The 24,800-nt window shown below is 44.5% G+C and overlaps 1 protein-coding gene across 2 annotated transcripts in view; it reads right to left on the bottom strand.

The window, feature by feature from the left end:
* EPC2 (enhancer of polycomb 2) overlaps positions 1-14,354 on the bottom strand; it is a 51,072-nt gene extending 36,718 nt beyond the window's left edge. Inside the window, exon 1 of one of the 2 annotated variants that reach the window (XM_035131277.3) lies at positions 13,868-14,354. In XM_035131277.3, coding sequence (XP_034987168.1) covers positions 13,868-14,020 — 153 coding nt within the window. In that variant the 5' untranslated portion in view covers positions 14,021-14,354. The remainder of the gene's footprint in view (positions 1-13,867) is intronic. The other variant, XM_088661643.1, reaches the window with a different exon arrangement.
* Between the last annotated feature and the right edge of the window lie 10,446 nt (positions 14,355-24,800).

Here is a 24,800-nt window from a genome sequence, read left to right on the forward strand (position 1 = left end):
CTTCATCTGGTTGTAAATATTAAGATTATACCAGCAAGAATGAGTCTTTCTGTAAAAAAAATATGATTTAAATCAAGTCTTACTGACTAGTGAATTAAATCAAGTCTTACTGACTAGTGATTTAAATCGTGATTTAATTAATCTACCCTGACCTAAACTAGTTCTTTGGATCATGACCATTGTCATTTGGTCTGTCAAAACTTAAGAAATGAGAGGAGCTAGCCAGATCAATACAAGCAAGAGTCTAGTCCTGGAATTGTGACACTAAAAACAAAGCAAACCTTTAGCAATACAACTGGTGTTCTGGGGGAGGGGGGGGGTTAGAAACAGCAAAGTAGGGGAAAGGCAGATTGAATTATTTAACAATACAACTTCCTCACTCAGAAATAATATACTGGGCATAAACTGACTGTCTCCTGTTGCAAAAATTACAATTTGCTTATTCCATACTTATTTAAAGAGAGAGAAAAGTTTCCAACAATATTTTCCAAACTAGATCTTCCTCTATACCAGATATACTGTGTGAAAAAAGTGGATAGAATATAGCCTTTAATTTGCCATTTGCCCACTCACCAGCAACAAAAAGAAACACTCCATAGAAGAACAAACAGTATGTTACCCATATGGAGGACTCTTGGTCTCCCTCCCACTTTGCAAGCAATTACAAATTTAGGAGGTGTACAGGAGGGAGAGAGGGGAGCAAAGTCCCACTGATAAGGCGTAAGATTCTTAATGCTGCATAGGCTGTTTAATGCTACATTGCATACAACCTGTCTATCTCTACACCCTTCCACTGCATTATGCAAAATGTTCTCTCAGAGTCAAGGGTTTATCTTTTCTGCCTTAAAACGCTCTTTACCATATACAGTCTACCAAAAATGACCCCAACAAAAACTGCCATGGTGGTTGAAAGTATGGCCCATCTCATTCAGCATTCAGTTTCTACTCAAAATATTCACAAGCAGACTACTCCTTATTGTTGATTTTCAGATGTACAGTATACTGTTCCTGAATACTGAAGCTCCATTTCTGCTTTTATGACTATTAACCACGGATAGAACTATTTTTGTGATTTTTGTCCAATACAATTAAAACCTAAGATACTACATTTTATTCTCAAAGTTTAGTGTGTCTTGTGTGAAGTACCTGCTGTTTACTCTTTTGAACCAACTGCCAATATCACTAGAAGATCACAATAACTTGTATTGAGAGAAATAAATACAATTAATCTACGCACTCTCTTCAGGCTGTTAATAATCTTATAAATATTTGTCATGCCTTTTATTGGCTGTCATTTTACTATAAATAAAAAACACCAAAAGCTTTCAGGTGAGGTGCACCAAACCCCTGTTTATCTTAGCTTCCCCTTGTTATGCCTTTTCCAGTTATACAGCAGTTTGTTTGTTTTTCTGGGAGGGGAAGTGGGGGAGACATCAAGGATAAATGTACAAAATATTAAAAGTGTGACCACACTGTGGACTACATCTAGATTTTCTCTAGAGGAGGAACAAAGTTCCAGCAGGCACCCCAGTAGAGAAAGAGAAACAGAAACAGACTGCACTGTTCACACCAAAACCACCTTCCATATTGTTAGAGTGCGCCCCAATCCTCCAGAGCAGCTTTTTAGGGAACATGGAGTGGGGGAATGAGTAAAAATGGTTACTCCACCCTCTTCTTTCAGCACAGGCAGAACTCTACTGAGTGCAAGCCTGGATCCAACACCATTAGATTTACAGAATGTCACAATGCTATTGGTGTTTTATTTTCTGTCCCTTCCCTCATAACCTATTAGTACCGATTCCACACACACACACACACACACACACACACACACACACACACACACACACACCCCTTTTCACTGCCAAAGCTTGGAAACTTCTTTATTAACACCTTTGTTCCTTTTTCTTTTTATGTAATAAAAAAAGCAAAGGTGTAGAGAAGGGAAAGGGCAGGACACAGGGGAGGGGGTGTAAAGGGAGGGAGGATATAGGTCAGAAATGCCTATATACTTGGAAACACTTCCTAGCTCAGAAAGTTGTTCTAGGAACAAAGATCTAGTTATTACCAACAGTACAACCAGCCCCAAAGCAGAAATGACACTGTGGGCAAATAATTCAATATAAGAGGCCCATCTGGAATAAGAGAAATCTGGAAATTGCAGTCTACAGAAGGATGCTCATCAGTCCATTGTACTACCACTGGCAAAGATTCGGCATTTTCAGTAAGCTTTCTACTGTGACCCCAGGATCTCTTTCCTCAACAATTACAGCCACTTTTGACATCCTCAGTATATGAGACATTATTTTGGTTTACAGTGGAACCTCGGTTTATGAACACCTCGGTTTATGAATTTTCGGTTTATGAACGCCACGGACCCATCTGGAACGGATTAATCCACTTTCCATTACTTTTAATGGGAAAGTTCGCTTCAGTTTATGAACGCTTCAGTTTATGAACAGACTTCCGGAACCAATTACACCCATGCTTCAGTTTATGAACGCTTCAGTTTAAGTACTCCGCGGACCCGTCTGGAACGGATTAATCCACTTTCCATTACTTTCAATGGGAAAGTTCGCTTCAGTTTATGAACGGTTACTCAGCGGACCGTCTGGAACGGATTAATCCACTTTCCATTACTTTCAATGGGAAAGTTCGCTTCAGTTTATGAACACCTCAGTTTATGAACAGACTTCCGGAACCAATTGTGTTCATAAACTGAGGTACCACTGTATTTATTTGTTTAATGTGCTCAAGGTTACATTGAATCTAATATACTAGTTGGTTCCTAGTCAACCAATTTGAAAAGGTCGTTTGGGAGTTCTCCACAGCCTGCACATCCTGAATAATTCTGTGCAATCAATAAATTATATTTATTTCACCTGACTCCAGATCATTGATTAATAACTAAAATTATTCCAAATTTAGATTCTTGGGGAACTCCACTGTTAACTTCCTTCTAATGCAAACCACCTGTTGATTTATTCAACTCCCTTTTTAAGCAGTTACTGATAAAAATTGCTTAGAAACTCTGTGATTTTTCAAAATATATTTAAGTCCAAATTTTTATTGGACTTTATCTACCAGATCATTCTAATTTCACGTCTACTAATACTATCTAAAAATAATCCAAAACCTAGTGAAGCAATATTTTCTGTTGCAGAAAAAAAGAATAATTCTGTGTCATCTAATAGAACAGAACAAAACATTTCTGTCCTTTGCAGTACTATCAGTTTACACGGGCAAGCATGATAGGAATTGTGGCTCATGTAGGGCCAAAGGTTCCCAACTGTTTTAGTCTCAAAATCTTGTGTCGCTCCACTTGAGTCTTCAAAATCAATTCCTCAAAACCATCAACTCTTCTACAATGAAAATTGGTGTAAATAATTCATTTAGCTTCTATAGAGTCTCCCTGTCATCTTTTAATACTCCTTTCCCCCCATAGCTACCGTGTTTTTCCTCAAAATAACACAATATGGCTTTTTTCAGGGGATGTCTTATTTTTTTCAGGGGATGTCTTATTTTTTTCCTCCTCTTCCTGCCGCAGCTGGCATTGCTGCTGCGCCTATCACTATGTCTTAATTTCGGGGTATGGCTTATATTCCTTGAATGCTTAAAAATCCTGCTATGCTTATTTTATGACTACATCTTAAAATAGGGGAAAAGGAGTATCTAATAGTCCCATTGGCTGTGTGACTGATTTCCTGTTTCAGACTATTAAAAAAAATTTTATTTACAGTGGTAGCTCGCAAGACGAATGCCTCGCGCAACGAAAAACTCGCAAGACGAAAGTGTTTCACAATCTTTTTGTTGACTCACAAGACGAATTTTTCTATGGCCGTGCTTCTCAAGACGAATTTTTTTGCTTTTTTTTTTTTTGCTTTGCTTTGTTTACATTGGAAAACCGCAAGATGAAATTTTCGCAATACAAAATGACTCGCGGAACGAATTAATTTCGTCTTGCGATGCACCACTGTATTTCATATTAATATCAATATTTGGTTCACACCGTAAGAGAACAGTAAGAATACTAGCTTCAAAGAGTTTGGCTGCAGTCATAAGCAACTAGTAACATGTAATAACTTTGCATCCTCATTCACAACACACTTCATATCTAGGCAGTTAAACAGAGCTTGGATGATAATGTACATCCAGGTGCATTTCCACATGTGTGCAAGCCAGCTTATATGTATATATTTCTCTTTACAGAATCAACTTGCTCAATAATGGTTCACTTTACCATCAATTACCCTTCATATGCCCGAGTTTGTGCTTCCCACCCCCACCTTTATTTTAAGAAAATTTCCCCTTTAAGATTAAAAGGACTGACTGCATTAGGTCTTCTGGAAAATTCTCAATTTGCACTGAAGTTAAATTTCATACTACTATGGCCACAGTATCCAAATGGTTTGGCAATGCTTAGACCTCACAGCAGATCCTCATCAACATTAACAATGCAATCCTATGCTCACTCACCTTCCACTGAACTCAGTGGGGATTACTTCTGAGCAAACATATCTAGAATTGCATTGTTAGTAAATCAAAAGTCATCTTTCTTCTTGATAGCTCCATGGTCACTGCTGCAATCATCTGCAAATCTATTGGACAATATATCCCATTAAACACACTGGGACTTAATTATGGGGAAACACGCACAGGACTGGGCTGAAACTATCAACAGTTTCAAGGCCAACTGTGTGGGGACTGAGTGTTCAGATTCCTGCATTGCAGGGGGTTGTACTAGATTACCCTTGGGGATCCCCTCCAAGTTTCAACTCTACAATTCTATGATACTCCAAGATGCACTTACCTTTGCTTTAAGTGCATATGTGTCAAGTGTTGTCTCTTTCCTTTGCTCAAACTAAAGATGAAAATATTTTACCTAATCCACTGAACTGATTTACCTAATCCACTGAACTGAACAACAGTCACTGTTGTTGCATTCCCATTAGGCTAAACCAAAAGACTAAGTTATAGAAAGCTGAAGTCACTTGGGCTGTTTCACACACTCTAAAACCCTCCATGTGGAATGCAAACCCTGGGGAGGAAACAACATCTGAATATGGCCACACTAAGAGGCACTATTTCCCATCAACAATTGTCCCAACAAGGGAGGCAAACAAATGGATGGAAACATTCATGTGGCTCTCTACTGGAAAGCAGTGCATTTATGACAGGTGTCTTTGGGCTGTGTTCACACTCCAAAAACCTTTTCAGAATATCTGAACACAGCATTTTGTATAGCTCAAACTGAACTAAAACTTGATGTAAAAGTGTGTAAACTCCGTTATTATTAGCTTAAGAAACTTACATAGCTATCTTCAGTTTGCATTAGCAAAGACAACAGAATATAGGTTTATGCCATGGGTAGGCAAACTAAGGCCCGGGGGCCGGATCTGGCCCAATCGCCTTCTAAATCCAGCCCGCGGACGATCTGGGAATCAGTGTGTTTTTACTGAGTAGAATGTGTCGTTTTATTTAAAATGCATCTCTGGGTTATTTGTGGGGCAGAGGAATTCGTTCATTTATTTTAAAAAATTCAAAATATAGCCTGGTCCCCCACAATGTCTGAGGGACAGTGGACCGGCCCCCAGTCCTTCCGGGTTCGGAGCGGAGCGCAACCCGAAAGGACGTAACCCGCAGCGCACATAACATGAAGTATGACTGTACAGAATGCCACTTCCTAATATTTTTAAAGAAGTTTTTCATTCTGATACCGTGTTTCTCATATTTTAAGGCATCCCCAAAAAATAAGCCATGACAGGATTTCTAAGGGTTGGTGAAAAATAAGACATACCCCGAAAATAAGCCATGTCGTGTAGCCCCGACCGAGCGAGAGGCGAAGGCGCGGGACCCAGCAGGAGCTCCCTGCCTGCTTCCCCGAGCCGTCGCGCATCGGGGGACAGAGCCGAAGATCGGAGGGCGCTCCTTGCTGGGCTTGACAAGCCCGGCAAACAGCGCCCGCCGATCTTCGGACCTGTGCTGTGTGACAGGCAGGGGTGGGGGGAAGCGGAGATCGTTCTCCGCTCTCCCCCCACCCCCGCCTGTCACCAAAGATCGGCGGGCGCTCCTTGCTGGGCTTGACAAGCCCGGCAAACAGCGCCCGCCGATCTTCGGACCTGTCCTGTGTGACAGGCGGGGGTGGGGGGGGGAAGCGGAGATCGTTCTCCGCTCTCCCCCCACCCCCGCCTGTCACCAAAGATCGGCGGGCGCTGTTTGCTGGGCTTGACAAGCCCGGCAAACAGCGCCCGCCGATCTTCGGACCTGTCCTGTGTGACAGGCGGGGGTGGGGGGGAAGCGGAGATCGTTCTCTGCTCTCCGCCCACCCCCGCCTGTCACCGAAGATCGGCGGGCGCTCCTAGCTGGGCTTGACAAGCCCGGCAAACAGCGCCCGCCGATCTTCGGCCCTGTGCTGTGTGACAGGCGGGGGTGGGCGAGAAGCGGAGATCGTTCTCCGCTCTCCCCCCACCCCCGCCTGTCACCAAAGATCGGCGGGCGCTCCTTGCTGGGCTTGACAAGCCCGGCAAACAGCACCCGCCGACCTGTGCTGTGTGACAGGCGGGGGTGGGGGAGAAGCGGAGATCGTTCTCCGCTCTCCCCCCACCCCCGCCTGTCACCAAAGATCGGCGGGCACTGTTTGCTGGGCTTGACAAGCCCGGCAAACAGCGCCCGCCGATCTTCGGACCTGTCCTGTGTGACAGGTGGGGGTGGGGGGGGAAGCGGAGATCGTTCTCTGCTCTCCGCCCACCCCCGCCTGTCACCGAAGATCGGCGGGCGCTCCTAGCTGGGCTTGACAAGCCCGGCAAACAGCGCCCGCCGATCTTCGGACCTGTCCTGTGTGACAGGCGGGGGTGGGGGGGAAGCGGAGATCGTTCTCTGCTCTCCGCCCACCCCCGCCTGTCACCGAAGATCGGCGGGCGCTCCTAGCTGGGCTTGACAAGCCCGGCAAACAGCGCCCGCCGATCTTCGGCCCTGTGCTGTGTGACAGGCGGGGGTGGGCGAGAAGCGGAGATCGTTCTCCGCTCTCCCCCCACCCCCGCCTGTCACCAAAGATCGGCGGGCGCTCCTTGCTGGGCTTGACAAGCCCGGCAAACAGCGCCCGCCGATCTTCGGACCTGTCCTGTGTGACAGGCGGGGGTGGGGGGGAAGCGGAGATCGTGCTCCGCTCTCCCCCCACCCCCGCCTGTCACCAAAGATCGGCGGGCGCTCCTTGCTGGGCTTGACAAGCCCGGCAAACAGCGCCCGCCGATCTTCGGACCTGTCCTGTGTGACAGGCGGGGGTGGGGGGGAAGCGGAGATCGTTCTCCGCTCTCCCCCCACCCCCGCCTGTCACCAAAGATCGGCGGGCGCTCCTAGCTGGGCTTGACAAGCCCGGCAAACAGCGCCCGCCGACCTGTGCTGTGTGACAGGCGGGGGTGGGGGGGAAGCGGAGATCGTTCTCCGCTCTCCGCCCACCCCCGCCTGTCACCGAAGATCGGCGGGCGCTGTTTGCTGGGCTTGACAAGCCCGGCAAACAGCGCCTGCCGATCTTCGGACCTGTCCTGTGTGACAGGCGGGGGTGGGGGGGAAGCGGAGATCGTTCTCCGCTCTCCCCCCACCCCCGCCTGTCACCAAAGATCGGCGGGCGCTCCTTGCTGGGCTTGACAAGCCCGGCAAACAGCGCCCGCCGACCTTCGGACCTGTCCTGTGTGACAGGCGGGGGTGGGGGGGGAAGCGGAGATCGTTCTCCGCTCTCCCCCCACCCCCACCTGTCACCAAAGATCGGCGGGCGCTCCTTGCTGGGCTTGACAAGCCCGGCAAACAGCGCCCGCCGATCTTCGGACCTGTCCTGTGTGACAGGCGGGGGTGGGGGGGGAAGCGGAGATCGTTCTCCGCTCTCCCCCCACCCCCACCTGTCACCAAAGATCGGCGGGCGCTCCTTGCTGGGCTTGACAAGCCCGGCAAACAGCGCCCGCCGATCTTCGGACCTGTCCTGTGTGACAGGGGGGGTGGGGGGGAAGCGGAGATCGTGCTCCGCTCTCCCCCCACCCCCGCCTGTCACCAAAGATCGGCGGGCGCTGTTTGCTGGGCTTGACAAGCCCGGCAAACAGCGCCCGCCGATCTTCGGCCCTGTGCTGTGTGACAGGCGGGGGTGGGGGAGAAGCGGAGATCGTTCTCCGCTCTCCCCCCATCCCCGCCTGTCACCGAAGATCGGCGGGCGCTCCTTGCTGGGCTTGACAAGCCCGGCAAACAGCGCCCGCGTGCACTTTATTAAAAAATAAGACATCCCTCAAAAATAAGCCATGTCGTGTTTTTTTGAAGAAAAAATTAATATAAGACATGACTTATAATATGAGAAACACGGTAGCTGCAGAACTGTTAAGAATGGTGATGATCATGTGTGTACGTGAAGTGTGCTAGTAGTTTCCCCCAAAAAAAGAAAAACAAAGCTTAGTAAAATCTTTTTTAATCTACTCTTTAATGCACAAGAGTCTCTTGTGCTTTATGCATAAATTAGATGTTAAAACATGTATGCATTTATCATCATCAAAATTAATGCTGCCTTTATAACCACAGTGGTAAACTAGTGCAGCTAAAGGCTGGACCATAGGGCTAAATTCTAGGGCCTCACAGTCCAGCGCTCCACCAGTGACCACCTAGAGCAGAGAAGATGATGTACTAATTTTATTTGAGTGGAACTGCATCTAATTATTGTAGCTACTCAAGTGGCACTATTGTCATGTTCCACTTATACCTTACAATCACAAGCAACACTACAAAGTTACATTATTCCACTTCATGTTTCTGTGATTCTTGTACCAACAGAACTGATCCCTAAATAAACTATGCATTACTAATTAAAAAATAAAATAGTTATTTACACCAGGCAGGCGGAGAAGAGAGATACAGCACCTCTTTATTAGGGGTCCACCATTTAATAAGATTAATCAGTACCCTGATCTTGCCAAGCCAGTTGTAGAATTGGTTCAAACCATGTAATTTGGGTTACCTTGCTGCAGAAGTCATCCCCCACTTTAAAGAACAACAAGAGTATACCCAGTCTAGTCATAAACTCTGTCAACCCACTCCCACACTATTTTAAGACCTCTGGCCCATTTATAGAAGCACTATACTCATCATCATCAATGGCAATTACAAGCAAAACTGACTGAAACATGACTGAAATGTTTTCCATGTACAACTGCATAAAGGAAATAAAACTGAGATTACTTTATAATGCCTCACCGCATGTATATATCCACCCTATTACATCAGAGAGACCCATTTGTAATCTGCCATAGAAACAGAAATAGAGACCAACCAAGAGTATGTGAATGCAGTGAAATTCAATTTATTTAAAGGAGCGTCTCCACCCCCATCGTTCAGCCCGGACACTGAGATCCAGTGCTGAGGGCCTTCTGGCGGTTCCCTCACTGCGAGAAGCCAAGTTACAGGGAACCAGGCAGAGGGCCTTCTCGATAGTGGCACCCACCCTGTGGAACGCCCTCCCACCAGATGTCAAAGAGAAAAACAACTACAGTGGTACCTCTACTTACGAAGAACTCTACTTACGAATGTTTCTACTTACGAATGGAGCTCCGTCCGCCATCTTGGATGCGGTTTAGATAGGATTTTTTCTACTTACAAATGTGCGTTCAGAACGCATTAAATTCGTAAGTAGAGGTACCACTGTACCAGACTTTTAGAAGGCATCTGAAGGCAGTCCTGTTTAGGGAAGCTTTTAATGTTTAATAGATTATTGTATTTTAATATTCTGTTGGAAACCGCCCAGAGTGGCTGGGGAAACCCAGCCAGGTGGGCGGGGGTTATAAATATTATTATTATTAGTACCGGTATTAGTATTAGTATTAGTATTAGTATTATTATATTAAAGTTAGAACAGCATTCCTGAGTCTCCAGATCCTGTTTATGCTGAATGTGTGACCTGCGGCAGGACTTGCGTGTGCACTCCAGTCCCTCCCCACTTTTACCTCTTGCATGTTCAAGAGGGCTATAGCAGGGGTGGCCAACTCCCAAGTGACTGCAATCTACTCACAGAGTTACAAACTGGCAGTGATCTTCCCCCTTTTGTGGGGGGTGGTTTCAGGTCAAAATTGTTGAGCTTTTATTAGGAACAAAGGCCGTTTTTGGGGTTTCAGATGAAAGAATTGTTGAGCTGTCTTTTAGGGAGGGGAAACCCCATTTTTGGGGGGTGTAGGGAGAAAATGTTGAGCTTCTTTTAGTTGAGCCAAAGTTGTTAAGCTTCTATGGGGGGAACCAGTGATCTACCAGTGATCTACCACAGACGTCCAGTGATCTATCGGTAGATCACGATCTACCTGTTGGACGTGCCTGGGCTATAGAAATGCAAGGATACCATCTTAAGGATGGGTACTGTGTCCTCAAACCCCTTTTGTCAACTGGAACTACTGCAAAAAGAGGAAGAGACAGAACCTTGAGCCAAAAATATGTGCGATCCAAAGAAAGAGAAGTCCAGTGTCAGGCTTTTTGGGTGGCCACTCCATAGGAGGGAGTATGTACACTGGATCTGGTGCACCTTTAATAACTAAGATTGGTCTGGGCCAGGCATAGGCAAACTTGGCCCTCCAGATGTTTTGGGAATACAACTCCCATCATCCATAGCTAACAGGACCAGTGGTCAGGGATGATGGGAGTTGTAGTCCTAAAACATCTGGAGGACCGAGTTTGCCTATGCCTGGTCTAGGCTAAGAATGGTTGGTTCCCATCTTGTCCTAGCAGCCCTTTCTTTTGTCTGAGCCACTTCCCCTCTATGGAGACAGAACCCAGCACCAGACTTGCATCTGCAGCCGAGCACAGCTCAATGTGAGAGGCCCCACTGAAAAACAGTCAACCAGTGCCAGGTTTTCCTGACAACAATTTCATGGGGAAATATTGAGAACGGCATAGGATACCAGATCAGAAATGGCAGCCATGTATAGAGGAACCCTTACGAAAGAGTAGGTATCAAGATAGACTGGGGGTTTAATTATGTCAGTGGTTTCCAAACTTTTTTCCTCATGGATCATTTGAAAACTGGGTCTTAGTGGACTATTTAATGATTTTATATGATGCACTGTCCAATATGCTTTTTGATTTTTATTTGTATATTTATTCCTTCTTATATATTTTATAATAGTAACTACAATGCTAAACAAAAGACAATTAAAAATTAGCATGACTATTTGTTGTTGTTGTTTAGTCGTTTAGTCGTGTCCGACTCTTCGTGACCCCATGGACCATAGCACGCCAGGCACTCCTGTCTTGCACTGCCCCCCGCAGTTTGGTCAAACTCATGACTATTTAATGCAATGACTATTTAATGCAATGAATATGTCATAGCATGACTATTTAATGCAATGAATATGTCATCTCTTGTCTTTAGCTACAAATCCAGACAAGCTGTGGACCACATGAATGAAGCTCACAAGTGACTGAGTGGTCCGCAGGACAGTTTGGGAATTCCTGATGTATGTAAACCTCTTTGTGGAGTTCATCAGAATAATATACAAATGTATATATAAAATAAAATATTTGTTTCAAAGTTAATTCCACTGATATCAATGTGATTTCTTAGTAAGCATGGCTAGCATTGGGCTTGAAGCTTACTAACTGTGTAATCCTATGTCTACTCAAATAAGGCCCATTGCTTTTAATGTTAAATCCAAGTAAGTGTGCATAGGATTGCTTTAGAACATTATTATTATTCATATTTATTAGTTGCCTTCCGCACAAATGTGGCTGAAAGGAGATTATATATATATATATATATATATATATATATATATATATATGGCAGTCTAAGTGGGCCAGATGTCTGCACAAAAGACACTCTGGGTCATAGAGCCGTACTAGGAAGTAAGACTCACTGGACATGGTGGGACGTACAGTAATTCTGGCTAAACATGCACATGACTGTACAGCAAGGCTTCAACCTAACCTATCTGTGAGAATGTCTCAAAGAGACTAGCGAATTTTGTTTTCAAGAGACATATTTCATAACTGACTGTAAATTATGACTGCTTTTCAAAACAACCAATAATAAAAGTTGTATATGTTGGCATAATTTAAAATGTTTATATTAAAATTATACACAAAATTTGCAAAATTTAATATCCAGATTTTTAAAAGAATATTAATTCCACTTTCTACAAAGTAGTTGCCTGAAACGATAAAAATCTTTTAAACTAGACAGCTACTGGAAAAAAGCAGTTAAATTAGTAAATATAAACTACATTATAGTTTGCTTTAAAAATACACATTTGCATTAATTCACTTCCTAAAAGGGTTAAAATACAGTTGAAGTATTAACAATACTCAATATATTATAAATTATAATGCAAAAAAATACAATGAGGTCATAATCATGAGTTACCAATGAATGATTACAAAGATGCCTCTCTGTTTTAACACTCAAACAAGGAAGCCAATCACAAAGTGTGCGACCTTCTTCTGACAGTCACAACCAATCCAACACACAGTGGGCTGGCAATGAGGCGGAGAAATCGTTTCATTGAAGAAATTTCTGAGGATACATTTACTATCAGCTCTGCATGCAAGTACAGGCACTTTAGAGGGGCAGCTTGTACACAGAACAATATGCAACTCCAGCTTTTAAGAAAACTAATTCAGCAGGTTTGCTCAAGAAGCACAAATAATACAGACAGCAGGTGTCTTATCTATAACATACAGCAAAGAATTATACATATACTACAAAAGCAATGAATTAAATTCCAACTATCACAGCCTAATAGAGATGTGAACTAAGAGAAAGCTGGTATTTCACACCTACAGCCCATTACATACATTCAACCACCACAAACAAGTGTCATCATTTCCAACAACATTAGTGGTCACCTGCAGACACTTCTGTTGTGAATCATTAAGTCTCAGTTACAATTCTATACACATTTATTTAGCAGTAAGCCCCAGTGAACTCAGTGGTACCTGCTTCTGAGTACATGCATGTATGGGATTGTGCTGTCAGTGTTGTTTTGGCAACAGAAACAAATCAAAATATAACGGAATAGTGCTGGATCACACAGATTAACGTAAACCATAAAAATCCCGTATTTTTGTTCTGCATGGCTCACAGGTTAGCCAAAGCAAACTGGCAGCGTTAAGCCCCACTTGGATGCAGAAGTGCGGGCTGTCAAAATAATATAACAGCTTCCGAGTCTTGGGATATAGTCCAATCCCTGCGAGCTAAGCACATCACTATTTCATTAAACTCAAACGGAAGCAGGACCCTGCTTCCTTTCCCCCAACGTACATCTTTGCTATTTATCCAGCCAGATACAGCGCTGCCATCACTCGCTGTGCTGCTACGAGAGCAGCCAGCTGCGAATGTGTACGAAACAATATCTGCCATAAGGAAGGTCTGATGCCCTGGAATAAAGACACTCCGTCAAAAGCAAAGAGGCATATGGAAAACTCTAGGAGCGGCTGCCGTTTTAAGCCCAAGCCCGCCTAATGCACAGAACTGAAAACCAAACAGCAGCAGAAGACAAGCTCCGACAAAAACGGCCGCCGCGCACACTCTCCCATTCAAGGACGCTTTTTGCGCTTCCCTTCTCTTCCGCCAGCGTAAGAGCCTTCCCCTCTCACTCTCCCCGCCCCTCCTTAATCAAAACACTTCGCGAGTCCTGGGGACGCAAAGAAGATGGCGGAGCAAGGCCCCGCTTACGGCGCCGGAGGAGAGTTTACGCTGCGCTGTTTACGCAAGACCCCATAAGGAGCGTGCGCCGCTGCGGCGGCGAGCGTGCGTAGCGGCGCTTGGTGAATGCCAATGGCCTATTTCCCGTGAGGGGAGGGGGGGTGGAGATGTCTGATAAACAATGGTGCCCCCCCACTTGCGCGACTCCCTTACCGATTCCTCCTCCTTCTCCATGCCAGTCGGCATCTGCGGCACGGCGCGGTTGATGGAGACGCAGTCATTGAGGTCGGGCATATCCTTGCCGCGGTAGATGGGCAGCGGTTTGGCGGCGTCTAGCGCCCGGGCTCGGAAGGAGAGTTTGCTCATTGTCTCCCCCTCACAATAACACCCCGGGGCCGGGCTGGGGGGGGAGTGTGTGTGAGGGGGGACCCCCTCACTACGGCCTCGCCGCCGCCGCCTCCCAGCCGCTCCCGGACCCGGCCCGACACACCATGGAGAGCCCCGCCGCCCCGGAACAGCTCCGCCGAAGAGCCGCCCGCAGCCCTAGGTCCGCGCCGGGCTCGCTCGATCCGCTCCCTGCGCCATGGCAAACATGGCGGACATTAACCAAAGCGGCCAGCGATCCCGGCAGTCAACGCGAGAGCGCGGGGAGAGGGAGGGGTGGGGAGAGAGGAGAAGTGCGAGCGCGCGAGCGGAGTGAGGAGGGGTGGGAGGGGGGAAGAGAAAGAGAAGCGGGGGGAGCGAGAGGGGGGAGGCTGCGCGCGCAGCCCCAGCCGGGTAACCCGCAGAGCGTGCTGAGAGATAGAGGAGACCCTGCTGCTGCTGCGGCCGCTTCGCTCTGCTTCCCGCCCCCACCCGCTCGCCGTTCCTTCGCCTCAGCGCATGCCGTTGCCGAAGGCTATAAAGCAGCGAGGCGCTGCTGAGGGGAGAGCGCCAAGAGCGCCGTCGGGAGCTTTCCTTTCCACCAGCAAACTTTCACCCCCCCCAATGTATAAAACACATATGCCTTCTCCAGTTAAACCCTCTATTTATAAAGGAATTGGCGGCTTCACACATTCCTCTTTCACACGGATTCGAGAGCAGAATACGAACGGGGACCGGCACCTGTACGAGGGGGAGGGCGGCGGGGAGCAATGGGCGCTCGCAAGGTCCCTGTTGAACGCTGAACCCGGGGCAAACCTGGGTCTGGATTTCTTCTGCGTAATGTGTGAAGCTGGCCGGGTGACTGGAAGAAGAGGTGAAGAACAGAGCTCCCATGCTTTCCCCCCCTTTTGTTTTCTGTATCAATGGTAGTAGCAAAAAACGGCATTTCAGCTGAGGTGACTTTTTGCCCCTCTGCCAAGATCTCAGAGAAAGGTAGGAGTACCCCGCTTTCGATTCTAGTCACCTTCCAAAGAACCCGAGACTTAGTGTAGCATCACGGATGAGAGACTAGATCAGGCATCCCCAAACTTCGGCCCTCCAGATGTTTTGGACTACAATTCCCATCTTCCCCGAACACTAGTCCTGTTAGCTAGGGATCATGGGAGTTGTAGGCCAAAACATCTGGAGGGCCGCAGTTTGGGGGTGCCTGGACTAGATAATGAGAATTATCTATGGTCTCTATGGTCTTTTATTCACGAAGTAATCTTAAGTAGGGTGCTGTCTGTCAGCACCCACCCACACCAATCTTAATGCAGGTTATTTGCCTACCTCACTGGGTTGTGGGGACTCAGAAGATCATGCATATGAAGTGCCATATTTTTCAATGTATAAGACGCCCCCATGTTAAGGTTTGGATAAGACTCCAAATTAAGAAACCACCCCTCAGCACTACCTGTGTATAAGACGAGCCCCAATTTCTAAACTAATTTTTTGGTTTAAAAAGCCTAGTCTTATACATGGAAAAATACGGTACTTTGAGCATTGAAAGATGGTCATGGAATGTTCTTTAAAAAAAATTATAATGAAATATATAGTGTACATAATAAAATAACAGCAACAGCTCATGTTCGAGAAGTGCTTACTGAAGAGATATGACGGTAAAAAGATTTATATATACTGCATTGTATAACGCATTTCAAGAGTTTCCTTTTCAGTTAAAGCTCTGTAAACTAGCTTGATTTCTCCATTTTCAATAGCTCTTTGCTGGCAAAACAGTAGTACAGTGGTACCTCGGGTTGCGTACTCAATCTGTTTCAGGGTGCCGTTCGCACCCCATAAAGTACACAGCCCGAGTGGCGCTTCCGCGCATGCGCGAAGCGCCGATAGAGCATTTCTGCACGCGCACAAAGCACACAGAATGTTTCTGCGCATGCATGTGCTGCGGAACCCAAAAGTAAACACTTCCGCGGTTCTTATCCCGAAAGTACGCAACCCACAGCGCACTCAACCCACGGTATGACTAAGAGTTTGAAGAGAGCTTGGATTTGGGACGTGCAGCTCATAGCTCAAAAACTTACCTACTCTCAAGAGGTCCTCACTGCATCCATTAAACTTACAGTACTTGGTATTAAGAAAAGAAAGCTGTGTACACAAGACTGAAATGAGAATCACTGTAAGTCCATATGTAATGCAAAATAAAAGCCTACATTGATCAAAGAATGCAACCACACACACACACACACACCAGCTTTTGTTCTTTATTAACAAGCAGACATTTGCACAAACACCATGAATGTTAAAGTGAATTTATTGTGCATGCGTAGTTGAGGAACACTATCCCTGCACATGTGCAATAAGACTTTCAAACATAATTGGTATTTAATTTAAAGACACCACACAAAGCTATGATGTATACAAATTCTGGCAGTAATTTAATACTAGTACTGGTATGTTGATGTGCATATGTACAGGCAAATACACATTTTACCTCACACATTTTACACTCACACTGAGAGTGATCCCCAGATGAAACTCAGCTCATGCATTTCCCTATGTAAAATAGACATGAACAGAAAAAATTCATATTTACTGCTGTGCCTGTGCAAACCTGATAACCTGTCTGTTTTTATCATTATTTTGCACATGGGCTTCAAAGTGAAGATCGGTTCAGTTTAATGTCATTCGAAATAGAAGCGAGAATGGCACTGAATATTTTTTGTGGGATGTTCTTTTTTGCACCAAAAGACATTCTTTGTACCCAATATTGTGTCTGCATTCTACTTTCTTTGCCACAGTTATGAATGGAGCTGAACGATAGAAACAGTTTCCTCTGCTCTAGTGAATGTGAACATACTGGTATGTCTAAAAGCAGAACTGTATTAAACATTGTCCAGTGTGATCATACTGTGAATAGAATTGGCTGTTGACATACATTACATTACATTACATTACATTACATTACATTACATTACATTACATTACATTACAGATCACAGTAAAGGAGCAGACTACCTAGACCTCAAGCAGTCTAAAAAACCAACAGCCTAGGAAGAGAACGTGAAATTGTTGTCCAGCATCCAGAGAAGGAAGTATTGAAATAATGTGTGACTTGAATTATCTTCTCATGGTCATCCTGGGCTATTAATCTAGGGGCCTGGTATTGCTGCCCATAGCGATTTTGTTAAATTACATACGGTAATATTAATGTGCATATACAAACTGACTTTATTTTTACTCCAACCACTACCAGTTAGAAGCACTTGTCTGTGTCACACAAAATCATCTTCCCTTCACACAGATCCCTACATTATACCTACTGCATTATTATATGTATATGCACATGTATGAATAAAGATATTAAATATTAATAGCCTATACTTATGCAAACATTATCCATTTATTACTTGAGCAGCAGTGGTGGCATCCACATTGCACCAGGAAGAAAAGTTGCTTGTCTACAAAAGTGTGTCTATAACTGCATAGACACACTCGCAATACCTGGACAACGTTTAGCACAAAACTTTACAGTCAGTTCATACCACTTGCCTAACTTTTGTTATGGTTGCTGCTTGTGAAGCCCAAAAGTCCAGTCAGTGGACAAAATGCTAATCTAGATGCTTAACATGTGGTTGATGTTTTTTTTATCTTGGGCAACACAATAAGACTACAGTCCTAAACGGAATGTATGATCTCATGGATAAAATGTTGATTGGCATGTACTGCCTGCTGCATTCAGGTCTTCCCATAGGCATCTGGTTGGCCACTGTGAGAACAGGATGCTGGACTATGATGGGCCTTTGACTGGATCCAGCAGGGCTCTTATTATGTTCTTATGCTTAACCAAGTTACAGCTTGCTCTCTCTAACTCTGTGTTTCACAGCAACATTCAAACATTAGACATTGCTAGCTAGCAGATGTATTAGTGCTGTTGCCAGTGCCATGTGGACATGGAGCTTTGCTAAAAGCAATTTATAGAACTAAACTCACCCTGGAAGAGTCATGAAAATAAGATCTAGTCCCCTGCCCCACTTCATGCCAATGCATTACTAATCGTTAAGCCCTCATAATGCCACACAGCCCGCTGTCACCAAGACTTAAGTGCCACAAGTAGCACCACTGAAAACAACCTGAATTAGCAACTAAAAGCAGCACTAATAAATCCCACCCTGAAGGATTGCTCACAACAAAACTAAATTAAAACAACAAGGCACTGAGCAGAAATGCCATTAAATGCTTTGGGAGATAATCAGTAGCATCTCCAGTTGCCCCCAGAAGCATAAATGGATAAAGCCTAAAGATCTGAGTGCGGACATTATATGAAGAAAGAAGACAGCTGTATTCTGCAGGGCATCTGAAACCTTTGGGTGGTTTTCCAAGGAGAGCCTTTAGCATATTGCAGTGGATTTAGGGCACAGACACTTTCCATGCTATGCTATCCCCTCATCCAATATATTCCCTAATCTTTTCTCCAGGTTGTACACATGTATTATCTGTTTTTAGCAACAGTATTTTTAAAACGTGCTTAAAACCTGCCCTCATATACCATTACTTTTAGAACATTTGCCCATTCATATGCTTATAGTGGGCATCTGCACATGAAAAACATCTCAAACGTGTTGGGTATTACTGATGGAATGGGGTGTGTGATTAACATATTCAGATGGGGGTGGACAAAAGGGCAAGATAATTGCCACTGAACTACCACACCAGGGCCAGAAGGCTTTAGATAAATGGAAGAATTGTCTTTAGCTAATGGCTCTGCCAGGTATTTCCAGCAGTCAGCTGTTTTGTGGCACTGCTGTCAGACTGTCCTCTCAGAAATGCTAATCAAGGACAGCCCCCCCACTCTCATGTCAGCTGTTTAGGGGGGGCAATATCCAGTGCTTCCATTCTACTAGAACAGGGGTGGCCAACTCCCAAGAGACTGCAATCAACTCACAGAGTTTAAAAAGTGGCAGTGATCTACCCCCTTTTTGGGGTTTGGGTCAAAGTTGTTGAGTTTTTTCAGGGAGGAGGTAAAATGTTGAGCTTTTTTAAGGGGAGCCACAGTTGTTCAGCTTCTTTGGGAGCAGCCAATGATCTACCACAGATGTCCAGTGATCTACCGGTAGATCACGATCTACCTGTTGGACATGCCTGTACTAGAACAAGAGACTTATGATGGAATTTCCCACTCCTCTCCTCTGGGGCCCCTCCCCCATGTCCTCAAAGTAATTATTATTATTATTATTATTATTATTATTATTATTATTATTATTATTATTATACTCCGCTCACCTGGCTGGGTTTCCCCAGCCACTCTGGGCGGCTTCCAACAAAATATTAAAATACAGTAGTCCGTCAAACATTAAAAGCTTCCCTAAACAGGGCTGCCTTCAGATGTCTCAGTTCTGGCGGTTTGGGGGACCCTCCAGAGAAGATTGTGGCAGCTCAGGAGGGAAAGAGAGGAAACAGAAGTGCTGCTGCATCAGCAGAACTCCACTGGTGCTGCTTTAGACATTTAATATCACATGTAGTTTGTATTAGTGCCGCAACCCCAGAGTCGTCCGCGACTGGACCTAATGGTCAGGGGTCCTTTAACCTTTACCTTTTTACCCTTTTTACCATCCATGCTAATGGCAAGAATGCACCACAAGTATCACACACCTAGATCTTAGCTTCATCCATTAAAAAGGCTATGCATTGATGGAAATCTTTTCTCATAGATTAACTTTAGATTATTATTATTTGTTTCCTTAAGCAGATGGAGCTCCTGCACCAGCCATGCTTCAAATTAATAGTGGCTTGAATTTTCCAATTTAAATTAGGTCTTTGAGTATGTAAATATAAATACATATCTCTCTGTCATGCATTTAGAGAGTTGGAAAGTATTTAGGTGAGTAAAGTGCAGACTCCCTTCAATTCACTGTGTAAGATTTAAACACACTATATTTAGCTAAGGAGAAGCCATTTATTCACTGGCTAATAATTCTGCTCAGCTATTTGTTGTAAATCTGTGCTATGAAATGCCATCTACACCATAAGTTTAATTCTTTTAATACCATCCCCTCTTGCCTTCAAAGCACCAGTGCTTGTAGAGGTGGGTCCCATTCTAAGCATTTGTTTGCATGCACATCAAAACTATATTGAATTCTGTTTGTGGTGATGAAGCTTTGGAGGCTGGGTGGAGTGGTGGCATGGAATGCTTAAGAACATCTCGGCTGCTCAGGAAACAAAGCTGAAAGCAACACAATATTCATAGTTCAGGTTTTGTAAGCAAATATTGAAACCTCATAGATCCTAAAAACAGAAATACTTTTGTGGTGAACACTTAACACTCCGAGGATTCAGAGGTAATGCACAGAAATGACTAAAGTAGGTGCAAAGTAGGCAATAGATTGAAGAACAGTAACATTTGAAAAGAGAAGGAAGGAAAAAGCAAGCAAGAGGTTTAAATAAAAGGGTATAGACGATAAGGTACTGAGGTTAGTGAATCAAAGGTCAAAAAGATATTGAAAGGAATAGACGAGATTAAAGTAAGCAAATTTAGGGAGCTCGAACTAAAATTCTTTCTAAAATGGTATAGAACTCCGCCCCAGCTAGCTAATATGATACCAGGATTGAACCCTAACTGCTGGCACTGTGAACAAGCCAAGGGATGGTTCTCCCATATGTATTGGGGATGCCCAGAGATAAGGGGATTTTGGAATAAAATCTTTAAGGTTATTAATGAAGTTTTTAAAGTGAAGTTACCCATAGACTTCAATCTCATGACAATGGGTATACTAGGAAACATGGCCATAGAGAAAGGTGACCAGAACACCTTCAAAGCAATGATACTAGCGGGAAATGCAACAATAGCTTTAGATTGGAAAGATAGAGAAAAATGGACAGTAATTATTATTTCTTTGAATTTATTCAGTCAGACATCGTGGCAGTAACATCACAGGAAATAACATGGAAGGCCAAGTCTACTATTATAAGGACCAGATGGAACCCCTGTCTTCAATGGATAACAACTACTGGATCAGAAGACATTCAGTGGAAATTAAAGACATTGTGCCCGTGGCTGAGGACAACTGTTTGAACCCTTCCAATGGATTATGGGTGGGGAGGGGGTGGAAAGGGAAAGAGAAAATGGTACGGGAAATTAAAAATTGGAAGGAGAGAATATAATGTATGTAAAAAAAAATTCGTACTTTAATAGAAATCTTTTTTTAAACAGCCAAATAGCACTTAAGAGAAGAGGCATCTGAGTTATCTGAGTGAAACAGGGTGACAGACAGGAGTGCTGGGAAAGCTTGGCCAAGTCCAAGGGCGTACCCACCATTCGGCAAGTTAGGGCAGCTGCCCTACTCTAGAAGCAGGGCTGGTGGGCAGAGGCGGAGCACAGCCCGGCGGAGCGCGAGTTCGCCATTCCCGCCACACCGCGCCACACCCTCCCTCCAGCTCCCCGGCGCGCCCTCAGGCAAGGCCAAGCGCGGCGGGGAACCAGGGAGCGCGGCGCGGCGGGCGGGAACGCTGAACTCGCGCTCCGCTGGGCTGGGCTCCGCCTCCGCCCACCAGCCCTGCTTCTAGGGAGGGGCACAGCCCGGCGGAGCGCGAGTTCGCTGTTCCCGCCCACTTTGTGGCCCCTCCCCTTCCGTGCCTTGGCCCCTCCCCTTGCCCCCCCCCTAGTTTTGATCCTGGGTACGCCCATGGCCAAGTCCCTGAAGAATATGTAACAAAGGAGGCAGTGAACTAAGGAATTGAAAAGGAATGAGAAAATGGGTGGTAGGGAGACTTGGAATGGAAGAAAGGAACATTAAAGGAGAAAGGAGGACTGGGACAAAACCTCCCATTGGGCTCAGAGTCAGGAAGGGCTGTAACGATTGGCAAGAAGGAACTGAAGAAGCAGGACAGGTTGGGTGGATGAGGGAAGTAAATGGGTATTGGGTTGCCAGGTCTAGAGCAAGAGTAGGAGAGAGGAACTGGCTGGCAGATGAGGCTGCCCACCTGTCAATTACCTCATCTCTCCATGGTGCCAAGTGACCCAGCTTCAAAGTAAAGAACAGGGAGTGCACTCTATCTCAGTTCTCTCTTCCTTTGCATCCCAGCCTTAGTTCAAGCTGTTACTCAAGGGGGAAATGTCAAACCCTTGAAAGTGATCAGGCTTCCTGGTAAGTGAGATGCAATTTTTGTAAATGATGGCAGCATTCTGCCCCACCAGCTCCCCGAACATCTGCTGGTGCTGTTTCCTAATACCTAAGAGAGCATAGCTGGGAGAAGGTCAGGCTCACCCAGCTTTCTGTAATGCATGCCAGGTCATGTGGTTGATAGACCTTTAATCACCAACAGCACCTTATGATGAGATGGCTCATTAGTCAAAGTGTTGGGAGCATTGTTGTGAATATTTCTTGGCAACTCAAGATTTTTAGGCGATTGCTCCATTCCAGCAAAGGAGATCAGAGCATGGAAAAGGTGTTGGGGTGAACATCTGCTTCTTAGGGGCTTCATGTGAAAATGGCAAATTACTCCCATGCAAGTAGGAGGTTTGCTTTGCTATTCTGAAATCTGTTCAATCCTGCCAGATTATCATTTCTGGGCATAGACCTGAACTGGTGATTACCTTTCATTTCATCCAGCCTAATGACATTTTTCTAGAAAAAGAGGTGCTGGAACTCATTATGAACTCACCCTTGTTCTTTTATTATGGCAATGGTGCCCACCTGAGATGTGCTGGAACTCAGTTCCTCCAAGTTCCAGCTGAAAAAAAGTTCAGACCCAGGTTTTGTGGCAAAAAAGGGGGGGATAAAAGCAATTTATCAGTTTGCTACACATTTAAAGCTTTCATAATTTTGGGGAAAGTATGCAGCACCTTTTACAAAACCTAAGATGTTGAAGTGCAAGTTTGGATAGCAGACAACATTTGAGTAGCCAGAAAGCATATCTTCTGCACAGGGGGGAAGTGCAGAGCATTCTGATGGATAGATAGATAGATGAATGGATTTGGAGTCCAACTAAAGACTATGAAGTCCTTCTTTCTCCCTTTTGCGGAAAACTCCCAAATGAAATGAAAGGCTCCTCTGTCCTATCAATGTCAATGGGTTTTTGTCATTTATGAAAAGCTTAATCAAAGTAGCTACTAAGCATGCTGAGTGGCTCCTGCTCAGAGAGTTAAACATCTCAGCTGTTCCAAACTATTTTCATCTGAAGTTACTGTAAGAGTTTAGAGGGCTAGCCATCTGAATCCTTTCCTCCCTCCCTCTCCCGGTTAAAGAACTTACTGTTTAGAAATGATATGTACAATGCCAGAAAGCTACTACGGTAGGTTAGAAGCTTTCCTAAAGATGAACCCAGTAATGTCTTAACATTTTATGGTAAATTTTTAAATATACAGTTCACTCCAGAAATATCCAGTCACACACAAGCAAAATAATGCTAGTTTCTAACCCACACTCCTATTGAATAACTCCATCATTGCTGTAATTACATAGTTAAAGCAAAGCTGGAATAACTGTGGCATGATTACAGCACTATCTTTATTTGTGTTTTTGGTTGTAACTCCATAAAAAAGGGTGAGCCAGCATAAACTATCTTGCTATGTTACTACGTAATGCACTCTCGGACAGCATTTTGACCTGAACATGCAGCTGGCTCCCACGTTCCTCCTCCCTTAGCAGGAGAAACAAACCATGGTCCCTGGCTTAGCATTGCTTCAGAACCAGGGATCATGGTTTGTTTTGCTCCAAAAAGACCATAATAATAATAATAATAATAATAATAATAATAATAATAATAATAATAATTTCTTTATTGTCATTGTCCCCTTGCGGGAACAACGAAATTACTCGGTTGCTACATCCACTCCGATAAAGCATTCTGCATAATCCAAAATTATAAAAACCTAATTAAAAACAGTAAATATAATACAAAATAACAAGTAAAATAAGATGACTTCAAAGTCCAGGCTTTCCATTTAAGGCCAAAATCGCTCTAGAGAAGAAACTGTTCCTGAGACGGCTCGTTCTTGCCTGCATAGTTCTATATCTCCGTCCCGATGGCAGGAGCTGAAAGAAATGGTGACCAGGGTGCGTTGGATCTCTTGATATATCTAGTGCTTTTTTATGGCACCTGATGGTGTAAATTTGTTCTAAGGTGGTGAGTGAGCAGCCAATAATGCTCTCTGCTGTTTTAATAATTCTACACAGCCCTGCTCTGTCCTGGAAAGTACAGCTTCCGTACCACACACATAAACCGTACGTGAGCACGCTCTGTATGGCACAGTGATAGAAGGCAAGCAGCAGCTTTTGTGGAAGATGGTTTTTCCTTAAAATTCTCAAAAAATACAGTCTCTGCTGCGCCTTCTTCACAAGCCCCCTTGTATTAACACTCCAGGACAGATCCTCCTGTAACTCAATGCCTAGAAATCTAAACGATGTTACCCTCTCCACACAAATTCCGTCAATCAAAAGTGGCTGGACCTCGTTCTTCTGTCTCCTAAAGTCCACCACCAGCTCCTTTGTTTTCTTTGTGTTTATGAGCAAGTTGTTGACTCCCAGTTCATAAGCCATGACTCCCAGTTCAGATCATCACTAAACTTGGGATTGTGCTCTGTTGCTCCCACTCATATCCATATCCAGCTAAGATAACTGCTGCACTCGAACTGTTTGTTGATGCTGCTGCATCAAATTTTATTTGTGTATCATTTACTTATTCTATTTTTAAAATTATTGATTTAAATTATATTTTAGATGGCTGTAAAATGCCTTAACATTATATGAATATAAGGATGTATATAAATTACTCTAAATACTGTAGAGAG

This window comes from Zootoca vivipara, chromosome 1 (assembly GCF_965207765.1).
Source record: "Zootoca vivipara chromosome 1, rZooViv2.hap1.1, whole genome shotgun sequence".
Taxonomy (NCBI): Eukaryota; Metazoa; Chordata; class Lepidosauria; order Squamata; family Lacertidae; genus Zootoca; species Zootoca vivipara.